This window comes from Staurois parvus, unplaced genomic scaffold (genome assembly GCF_062004578.1).
Source record: "Staurois parvus isolate SC_StPar_1 unplaced genomic scaffold, SC_StPar_1.0 ptg000267l, whole genome shotgun sequence".
Taxonomy (NCBI): Eukaryota; Metazoa; Chordata; class Amphibia; order Anura; family Ranidae; genus Staurois; species Staurois parvus.
The window spans coordinates 852,418-864,045 of NW_028318063.1; the positions used below are offsets into that span (position 1 = coordinate 852,418).

Here is an 11,628-nt window from a genome sequence, read left to right on the forward strand (position 1 = left end):
AAGTGAGTGTAGAATTTATCACGGGCAAGACCAAACTCACACCCAAACTTGCACATACTATTCCAAGGCTTGAACTTTGTGCAGCTGTGTTAGCTGTGGAAATTGCTGAGCTTATAGAACTTGAATCAGATGTTGAAATAGACTCCTTTAACTTTTATACAGACATCAAAATAGTGCTAGGATATATACACACAATTGCACGAGACAGTTCTACGTGTATGTCGGCAACAGAGTGGAATGCATACGGAAGTTCTCTACGCCTGAACAATGGCACTATGTTCCCACTAGCCTCAACCCTGCTGACTGCACCAGTCGTGCAGTACCTACCACTGCATTTCGAGACACATCTTGGCTATATCCGCCATGAAAGAAGGTTCTGCACACCTTTACTACAGGCCTATAAAGGAACTAGTACTTCTTTTGCCTAAAAGAGGAAGACATGTCATCAACCTGATTTAAAGGAAGGTAAGAAGGAATCATGCATGTTGCTGCCTTCCCCTCTGAATATGGATTTCCATGTCTTAGCCTGGACTTTCGAGACCAACATCTGCAAGTATTAAGCTAAATGTTTGTATTGTTTAACTTTGTGCTTCCTTTCTTTCTTGTTTTGCAGATGTTCCTGGAAGGGAGTGTCATGTTTCACAACATGTCATTTAAGTGTTCTTTGTATTTTGTCTCTGCTCCTCCCTTTCCTCTGGTTTAGTTCTTGCTGTATAGCTAGCCCACCCCTTTTCCCAGAAATGCATTTCGGCTTCATGCCTCATGTCTTATGGAAGCAGATCACATTATGTTCTTTTGACCTATCTGATGTTCATTGTTTTAAGATTCTCTCAGTTTATGGAATAAACATCACAAGATCTACAAAGCGTCATCTGATCGAGTCACTGCCTGTGTTATTCAACTAAGATTGGAGTTATCGCTATCTCATCAAAACTGTAAGTTACAGAGATCACACTTTCAATGCTTAGACTGAAGAGACAGAACATTAGTAGTGAAACATTCATTCATGTTTCAGCTGTCAGTGGGGTTCCCCGCTGACACTGAATGTAAAAAGAATTGTCGGCATTTCTTGACAACTAAAAACATTTTTTAAAAAACAGTATGGGATCCCCCCTCCCATCCATGCCAAGCCGTTTGGGTCTAGTATGGATATTGAGGGGAACACCTCACTCCCCACCACCCCAAAGCACCTTGTCCCCATATTGATGGGGACAAGGGCTTCTTCCACACAACCGTGGCCTGTGGCTGTGGGGGTCTGCGGGTGGGGGGGCTTATCAAAGTCTGGAAGCCCCCTTTAACAAAGGGGTCCCCAGATCCTGACCCCCAAAAAATAGTGTAGCATAAAAAAAAGACAGGAGACATTTATTAAAAATAGAAATAAAAAAAATGTTCCCGAAGTAGATCCAATGTCAATCACGTTGCCCGCCGCTGCCGCATGAAAACAGAAAAAAAACCAGTGCTCTGTTCACGACATCTGCTCTCGTGGTCTGACAGCTGCGCCCCAATGAATAAATAAGTCAAAGGGGTGGAGTTCACCTGTGGTCAGGTGCATTGCTTTGACCAATCACAATGCACTGTCAGGGCGCAGTGCATTGTGGGGCGTGGCAGGCAAATAGCCCGCCAAAAGCCCGTACCGTTCATGTGCTCGCTGAACACACAAACGGCCCATATTCGAGTCGAACTTAGGGTCGACTCGAACATGAAGCCCATCCCTACCAGGAAATGTACCCTGCGTTATGTACTTTCCGTCACCAGTGGGGTCTCTGTCCCTGACCTATCACTTGCTCCAGGCACACCCGAACACCTTGGGTACCCTGTTATAGATTAGATTTAGATTAGATTAGATTCTACTTTAATGTCATTCTGCAAAGTACAAGTACAGAGCCAATGAAATGCAGTTAGTATTTAGCTAGGAGTGCATAAATAGCCAATTTACAATAAATAACAGTATAACAAAATAGGGGTATGGGATATACAGTAATACCATAATCGGTGCAATGAGTAGTGCATTAATGGATTCAATATTCAGTAATGCAATGGTGCAGTGGTTCTCAACCTTTCTAGCGCCGCGACCCCTTAATACAGTTCCTCATGTTGTGGTGACCCCCAACCATAAAATTATTTTCGTTGCTACTTCATAACTGTAATTTTGCAGTAGGAGGAATAGTGCCACGTCATTGGTGTCATTGGGAGGAATAGTGCCCCATCATTGGTATCAGTGGGAGGAATAGTGCCCCGTCATTGGTGTCAGTGGGAGGAATAGTGCCCCCTTCATTGGTGTCAGTGGGAGGAATCGTGCCCCGTCATTGGTGTCAGTGGGAGGAATAGTGCCCCGTCATTGGTGTCAGTGGGAGGAATAGTGCTCCATCATCGGTGTCAGTGGGAGGAATAGTGCCCCATCATCGGTGTCAGTGGGAGGAATAGTGCCCCATCATCGGTGTCAGTGGGAGGAATAGTGCCTCATCATCGGTATCAGTGGGAGGAATAGTGTCCCATCATCGGTATCAGTGGGAGGAATAGTGCCCTATCATAGGTGTCAGTGGGAGGAGGAATAGTGCCCCATCATAGGTGTCAGTGGGAGGAGGAATAGTGCCCCATCATTGGTGTCAGTGGGGGGAGGAATAGTGCCCCATCATTGGTGTCAGTGGGGGGAATAGTGCCCCATCATAGGTGTCAGTGGGAGGAATAGTGCCTCATCATTGGTATCAGTGGGAGGAATAGTGCCCCATCATTGGTATCAGTGGGAGGAATAGTGCCCCATCATTGGTATCAGTGGGAGGAATTGTGCCCCATCATTGGTGTCAGTGGGAGGAATAGTGCCCCGTCATTGGTATCAGTGGGAGGAGGAATAGTGCCCCGTCATTGGTATCAGTGGGAGGAATAGTGCCCCGTCATTGGTGTCAGTGGGAGGAATAGTGCCCCGTCATTGGTGTCAGTGGGAGGAATAGTGCCTCGTCATCGGTGTCAGTGGGAGGAATAGTGCCTCGTCATCGGTATCAGTGTGAGGAATAGTGCCCCGTCATCGGTATCAGTGGGAGGAATAGTGCCCCGTCATCGGTGTCAGTGGGAGGAATAGTGCCCCATCATCGGTATCAGTGGGAGGAATAGTGCCCCTTCATCGGTATCAGTGGGAGGAATAGTGCCCCATCATCGGTGTCAGTGGGAGGAATAGTGCCCCATCATCGGTGTCAGTGGGAGGAATAGTGCCTCATCATCGGTATCAGTGGGAGGAATAGTGCCCCATCATCGGTATCAGTGGGAGGAATAGTGCCCCATCATTGCTGTCAGTGGGAGGAATAGTGCCCCATCATTGGTGTCAGTGGGGGGAATAGTGCCCCATCATAGGTGTCAGTGGGGGGAATAGTGCCCCATCATAGGTGTCAGTGGGGGGAGGAATAGTGCCCCATCCTTGGTGTCAGTGAGGGGAGGAATAGTGCCCCATCCTTGGTGTCAGTGGGGGGAGGAATAGTGCCCCATCCTTGGTGTCAGTGGGGGGAGGAATAGTGCCCCATCCTTGGTGTCAGTGGGGGGAGGAATAGTGCCCCATCCTTGGTGTCAGTGGGGGGAGGAATTGTGCCCCATCCTTGGTGTCAGTGGGGGGAGAAATAGTGCCCCATCCTTGGTGTCAGTGGGGGGAGAAATTGTGCCCCATCCTTGGTGTCAGTGGGGGGAGGAATAGTGCCCCATCCTTGGTGTCAGTGGGGGGAGGAATAGTGCCCCATCCTTGGTGTCAGTGGGGGGAGGAATTGTGCCCCATCGTTGGTGTCAGTGGGGGGAGGAATCGTGCCCCATCCTTGGTGTCAGTGGGGGAGGAATAGTGCCCCATCGTTGGTGTCATTTGGGGGAGGAATAGTGCCCCATCGTTGGTGTCAGTGGGAGGAATAGTGCCCCATCATTGGTGTCAGTGGGAGGAATAGTGTCCCATCGTTGGTGTCAGTGGGAGGAATAGTGCCCCATCATTGGTATTAGTGACACCAATGATGGGGCACTATTCCCACTGACACCAATGATACTTACCTTGCAAACCCCTGCTCCAGCCTGGGCTCGCTCGCTCCTTCCCTCTCCCATGGTACCGACACTTACCTGTCAGATGTCTTCCTTCTCCGGCCGCTCTCCTCCTCTTCACTCGCTCGATCTTCGCGGTGCCGCTCGGCTCCTCCTCTCCAAGCTCCACCTCCTTGCCGGTGATTGGCCGCCTGTGTGCCTCTCCTGAGCTACAGTGCTGGCGGCCAATCACAGGCGAGGATTGATCTCGAGGTGTGTCCAGATGACAGGGGCGGCATGTCATCCCGCCCACACCTGGAGACGGCGGTGGCGGCGGCGGCGGCGAGGAGCGGTGTCTCGATTCCTAAGACCATCGGAAATATGTGTTTTCCGATGGTCTTAGGCGACCCCTGTGGAAGCGTCGTTCGACCCCCAAAGGGGTCGCGACCCCCAGGTTGAGAACCGCTGCAATGGTGAATAAAATATACAGTAATGCAATATTGTCTAATGATTAGCTGTTCATTGCTTTAACAGCCACAGGGAAAAAAAAACTTTTCCGTCTATTTGTACAGGCTTGGAGACACCTGTATCGTTTGTCCAATGGAAGGAGCAGGGGCGGACTGACAACTCATGGGGCCCCCGGGCAATAGGGGATCATGGGGCCCCTGTGTCCTTGGCCAAACTCAAAAAAAGCCTATGAAAAAGGTACCAGGGGTGTCCCATGGGGCCCCCTACTGACCCCGGGCCCTTGGCCAGTGCTCGAGTTTCCAAATGGAAGGAGTACCCTGTAAGGTAGCCCAGATGGCTGCTAGAGCTCTCAAGAGGTTGCAGCGTCCAAACAGATAGCTGGCTACTCTGAGAAACTGATGGAGTCCCTATGGCAGGGTTACTTAACCAGAGTTCCATGGAACTCAAGAAGTTGCTTGGGGTTCCTTGAGCAATTTATACCTCTCAGATAACTTCCCATTGACACCAATAGTCTTATTAGCTATCTGCAAGGGAGTACTTCTTCTCAATGGCCAAGTGTAGGTAGTATTCTTCCTGACCATCACACTATTGTATCATGAGTTGTAGATATAGTCACTTGTAGCAGGGATTCCTGCAGACCAGAAAGTTAATTCAAGTGTGTTGAAAGGGTTGAGAAAAGCTGTCCTAGGGGGAAATTTCCCTTAACAGACTCCACTCCATCTGTAATAATGGCACAGGGCCACCTATAGAACAGAGGGGGACCTGCACCTATCCACACACTAATCACAGCCCCAGTGTAATCACTGATAGGTCAACACCAACTCGGAAATATCTCCCAACCCCGTTATAATAACACCAAGGATCAGATCTAAGGAGCTAGTTAGCGGCCGGGCCCATAGCATGATTGTGTTCTGCTTTGGAGCATGAAGACAATTGGAGGGAATTTTCATTATTGTATTACCATAGGTTCACACCTAAGCGTTTTCCACAGCGTTTTGCAGAAACGCAGTACAGTTCATTTAACATGATTTCCTATGTGACCTGTTCACATCTCTGTGTTTTCACCCGGTGAGTTTGTTGGAAAGGGTCAGGGACATTTTTAAGTGCAAAAATGGAAACGCTGCAGAAAAGTATGCAGTGCATTTTTGCTGTGTTTTGAATCTGCCTAGCAACAAGAAAAAATGAAAAAAAAATGCATCAAAAAGCGGCAAAAATGCAGGTGCAAAACGCAGCGCAAAGCAAAAAAAGGGTCAAACACAACCTGCATAGGTGTGAACCTAGCCTTGGACAGGACTTTCTTCTGCATAAATAATTCTGTCCAGAATGTAAAGTGGAGCCAGTTTGCTACAATGTAAGATTTAGACTGACGTACAGCACTGTACAGAAATGTTCAATGTCCTGTTTTTTTCCAAGAGTCTCCAAGATTCACCCAAATCTGACCTTGCCAAGTGTATGTGACACCCGGGGCACAATATTTTACCCCTCCTACCCATCAACAACCCCCCCCCCCCCAGCTCCTCTATATGTCTAAAGTATTTTCAGTAGTAAACATAACATTAATTAACCACTTCAATACCGGGAACCCCCTTCCTGACCAGGCCAATTTTTCGATTTCAGCTCTGTCACACTTTGAATGTCGATTGCGCAGTCATGCAAAACTGTACGCATATGAAATGTTTATCATTTTTTGAGACAAATAGAGCTTTCTTTTGGTGGTATTTATTAACCCCTGGGTTTTTACTTTTTGCTAAACAAATTAAAATTACAGAATATTTTGAAAAAAATGTTTTAATATTTTGCAAAAAAGTAATTTTTCTTCTTCTCCTATGTGCGCTGATGAGGCTGCACTGATGGGCACTGCTGAGGACACTAATAAGCTGCATTCAATGGGCTGCACTGATCATCAGTGTAAATGTGTGCTGTCAGGATTCAGGCAGGATCAATTCAGGATCATATCCTGTTCACACATTTGCGGTTCAGGAACGGTTCCCATAGAAGTCAATAGCCTGTAATTCACACCTGAACCGGACCAAACTACTCAGAAATCGGACATGACTCATTATAAAACCGCACTGAATCTACACCGGCCGTGCGCCGGCCATATGTGAACAGGCACCATAAGAAGCAATGTTATTTTACATGTCATACAGATTGGATGCGGTTTAAACCACATCCAATCTGCATTTATGTGAACAGGCACTAAAGGTGAACTCTGCCTTTAACTAATGCCCAACTCCAGGCAAAAGCCTTACCTTCCTCCTCAGCTTTGATTCTGAACATCTCTTCCTAAGCCATCCTGCAGTAGAACAGAAGCAAGTCACAGCGTCCTCTGTGAACCAGGAGCATTTCCCACCCTGTGGTCCCTGTGTTTCCCCGCTCCTCCTGGACACTGGTCTCCTCACCACCCTGGTGAGTTCTTCTGCCTCTGGAGAGAGGATCAAGGTCAATGGAAATGTCTCCTTCACCTATAGGAGGTGTGACCATTACTCAGGCAGTGATGTGGACACTCAAAGAAGGACCCCAGGAAGTAAACAGAAGGGGAGAGAAGGGTGGTCATATGACTGTGGCCTCAGATAAATAAAATGGGTATTTTGCTGGAGGAGTATTTAAACTAGGATCGATGGGGGAGGGAGAATTAGATTATAATGGAGCAGACAGATCACAAAGGTGTCAGTCCTTATTGGTGGGCGGAATGGTGAAAGATGGGGGGAGGGCTATGGCAGGTGATAAGAAGGTGCCCATGTTACAAACAACCATTAGAATTGGTACCATTTGTACGAAAAAAAAAAATATGCAAAACACGTGTGCAAAAGGTGTCATTGAATTAAAATCTCTTCACAAATGCAAAAAGTCTGCCAAGCAAAATATGTGAGTTGGAGGCTTTGGTGCCTGAACAGAACTATGATTTAATTGGTATTGCTGAATTTTGGCTTCATTCTTCACATGACTGGGCCATTAATATTCCTGGCTCTGTTCTCTTTTGGAGAGACAGGGTAAAAAGGTGGTGTTGTCTGTCTCTATGTGAGAAGTGATCTCAGAACGAGTGTGAAAGAGGATCTTGTTGATGGAGAGTGTGATGAGGCTGAAGCATTATGGGTGGAACTGCACATGGGGGACCGTACTACAAAGGTAATCATTGGAGTTTGTTATAGGCCTCCCAGTGTTAATGAGGAGGTGGAGAATCCACTCCTTGCACAAATCAATAGGGCTGCAGGGGCTGAGACAGTGATAATAATGGGGGGATTTTAACTACTCAGAAATTGACAAATTGAAAATGCAAACATTGCAAAGAATATAACAGAAGTAAAAAAAAAAATTTTAAATGCATGACAGATTGCAAAAGATAGCAGGACAAACCCCAAAAAATTCTTCAAATATATTAATAGTAAAAAGCTCTGATTTGAGCATGTAGGCCTTTTACAAAATAATCTAGAGTAGGTGACAAAGAGAAAGCGAATTTATTAAAGGTCAGGTCGGAGCATGTATAAGTTCTTGCTGGGAAAAAAATATTTTAAGCAATAGACAGCATGGATTCATGAAAGACAGAAGTTGTCAAACAAATCTGACTTCTTTTTATGAGGAGGTGAGCAAAACCTTGGACAGAGGGTTGGCAGTGGACGTAGTATACTTGGATTTTGCAAAAGCGTTTGACACAGTTCCCCACACACACGGCTAATGTGTACGATAAAGTCTATGGGCTTGGAAAAATCCATATGTAAATAGACAGAAAATTGGAGAAAGTACAGAGAAGGGCAACCAAACTGATAAGAGGCATGAAGGAGATCAGCTATGAGGAAAGATTAGAGGAACTGATTTATTCTCTCTTGAGAAACGGAGATTAAGGGGACATAGGATTAACATGTATGAATACATCAGTGGTTCATATAGTGAACTCGGTAGAGTTATTCACCCTGAGGTCATCACAGAAGACAAGGGGGCACTCTACGTCTGGAGCAAAAAGATTTAATCTCCAAATACAGAAAGGTTTCTTCACAGTTGGAGCTCTGAAAATGTGGAATAAACCCTCTCAAGAGTTGGTTCTGGCCAGCTCAGTGGATTCTTTTAAAAAAGGCCTGGATTCTTTCTTAGACACACATAATATAACTGACATATAATAATACTAACATTTATAGTTAAAGTTGATCCAGGGAATATCCAATTGCCTCTCAGGTGATCAGAATGGAGTTTTTTCCCCTGCAGGAGCAAATTGCTGGGGTTTTTTTTGCCTTCCTCTTGATCAACTGTGGGTATAGGATTATAACTTTTTTTTATGGTTGAACTGGATGGACTTTAGTTTTTTTTTCAGCCAAACTAACTATGTAACTATGTAATTGTATTGTCCTTTGCCTCTCTAGAAGAAACAAACCCTGATTATCTAGGTGTATTAGTGATGGGATTAAAGATCTTAAACACTGCAATAATGGTTATCTTTAATGGTGAACACAACATTTTAAGAAACTGGATACCATGGATTACCTTTATCCATCTACCTATAGAATACTAGAGTCTAGGCATTGAGTTTCCTCTTCCTTGAAAGTTGACATTTTAAATCTGGTAGCACCTTAGAACCTCTTGCTTGTTCTTTTTGTTGGTTTTATTCTCTGTTTTTACACTTTTCCCTTTCTTATACTCCATAATTTGTCCCAAAACACACAATAATGTACTTATTTTTATCTCTATTTCCATCATTTAAAATCACTTCCATTTGTCCATTTCTTACAACTATATGTGATACTCCTGAACTGTTATTATTTTACTTATTTTAGTCGGACAGCAGTGGACTGATTAACCCATTTTCATCTCAATGTTTCAACTCTTCAGGAGAACAACAGAGGACTCCTGTATAGGATAAGCCATATTTTTAATATATGTACTGAATATGTGTCAACTTTAAAGCCCAACACAAACCAAAATATATTTTTTGGTTTTGATTATAGTGTTTTTCTTTGATGCCTAAACAAAAAGTGAAGGTATCTCACCAATGGGAACACAGACAGCAATACAAATGTCACAAACGTTCTTACCCTTCCTTTCTGTGCTTTGCAAAAATATTTTATTACTGCTTGTGCATCCAATAAATAGATTTAAATAATTTACTATCTTTGTAATGACAAAAATTAGGGAAAATGTCCCTAATGGCTACAGAAACAGCAATTACAGACAGTTACCCAGTTAGTCCAGCTGAAAAAAGACAAAAGTCCATCCAGTTCAACCATAGAAAAAAAAAAGTTATAATCCTATATCCACAGTTGATCCAGAGGAAGGCTGGATTTTAGGAATTAAAACCCTACAGACATTTTTACCCTTCCCACCTCTGTCTGAAACCAAAATAAAGGTCTGCTGGAGTTGGACTAAGTTCCAACCTGTATTTGCTATTGGTATGTTGGTTGCTCTATATATTTTCAAATGGTTATATTTAAAACTCAAAAAAACAAGCTTTAGAATATAAATCACTGTCTGTGTTCAGTTCATTTCCTAAAATAAACTTGTATTAATGGACACTGGATTGCAATTGAGTCCTGAACAGTATCTTCTTTAAAGTTCCTTTCACTTCATTGTTCCTTATACTATAAATGATGGGATTAAACATAGGTGTCACCACCGTGTAGAGAATAGATACTATTCTGTCTCGATTTACAGAATAACTTCCTCGAGGCCTTAAATATATAAAGACAATGGTACCATAGTATAGTGAAACAACACAAAGATGGGAGGTACATGTAGAAAAGACCTTTCTACGCCCTTTGGTGGAACTCATCTTCAAGATGGTAGAAATAATTTGTACATAGGATAGTAGAGTCAACGCAAATGCACAAAAGCCTACAGTTGCCCCTGAGAAGTATAGAGCTATTTCATTCCACAAAGTGTCCTTACAAGAAAGCTTGAAGAGTGGAGGCATCTCGCAAAAGTAGTGATTGACATGGGTGGACCTACAAAAAGGAAGTTGAAAGGTGATGGCTGCATGGAATATAGAATGAAGGAAGTTAAAAATCCATGTTACGGCTGACAATATTACACAGAGCCTCATATTCATGATGGTGTTATAGCATAAAGGGTTGCAAATGGCTATATACCGATCATAGGCCATGACTGATAATATTATGCATTCTGTTCCCCCCAGAGCCAGGTGGAAATACATCTGGGCTGCACAACCCAAGAAAGAAATGCTCGTGTCATCGGACAAAGTGTTTATTAGTAGCTTCGGCACAACAGTAGTGGAGAAGCACAAGTCAATAAACGAGAGGTTACTAAGAAAAAAGTACATAGGAGTCTGCAGCTGAATGTTAATCCTTACAATCATAATAACCAGAACATTTCCCAGGATTGTCACTGTGTAGATCAATATGAAGATAGTAAAAAACAGTGGCTGAAAGCATGGATTGGTGGATAGACCAATGAGGATAAATTCATGCGGAAATGTTTGGTTCATGTACTCCATTTTCTTATAGTGAACCTTAACAATTAAAAAAAAAACATTTGAAAACCTAGAATACCTAGCATGAGAAAATCAGAACATTTCAGTAATATAACTGTGACTGCATATGCAGCAAAAAAAAAAAAAACAACAATTTGTATATTGAATTGAATTGTTTTACCAAACAATTTTTTCTACTTTATTCCATTCTCAGCTATACAGTCTGACTACACCTCTGTAAAAACTGACATACACTGTTCATTTCATTAAGTATCCTATCATTAGTTGCAGAACCACTGGGGCCAGGAGTCAAGAAAAAGGCTATAGCTTAGATTAGAAAATCTGGTTTGGGTGCAGGAGGCCCAAATCTTCAGTATTATGGCCTTTCTTACATTGCTGGTATCCTTATAGTTAAAGATCTACAATAACTGCCACAGCTTCAGGACGTTTGTGGGAGATAAATGGGAGCCATACGATGTCTGTGACTATAATGATATTATCATTTCATGTTGTTTTCATCACACACAAAAGGGAATCAATATATCATAGCACGAGGACTAGAAATGGTTGATGTTTGCTTGTGCCAATCATGGAAATCAGTACAGGCATAAGCTCTTTTAATCCTTATGCTGTTAGCATTAGTAAATAGATAGGAAGGTATATCATATTTACTTCTCTTAAACTTTTTTTTTTACATTTCTTCCTGGTTTCTTGCCTAGGCCAAAATGATATCATACATCTCAGAAGTCTTCACTGACTTT

At 43.5% G+C, this 11,628-nt stretch overlaps 1 protein-coding gene across 1 annotated transcript; it reads right to left on the reverse strand.

Moving 5' to 3' along the window:
- Positions 1-6,021: 6,021 nt before the first annotated feature.
- On the reverse strand, positions 6,022-10,891 carry LOC149459233 (olfactory receptor-like protein OLF3). The gene is made up of 2 exons (XM_089681427.1): positions 9,978-10,891; positions 6,022-6,079 (listed from the first exon to the last, which is right to left on the reverse strand). The coding sequence occupies exons 1-2, from the start codon at positions 10,889-10,891 to the stop codon at positions 6,022-6,024; spliced, it is 972 nt and encodes a 323-aa protein (XP_089537553.1).
- Between the last annotated feature and the right edge of the window lie 737 nt (positions 10,892-11,628).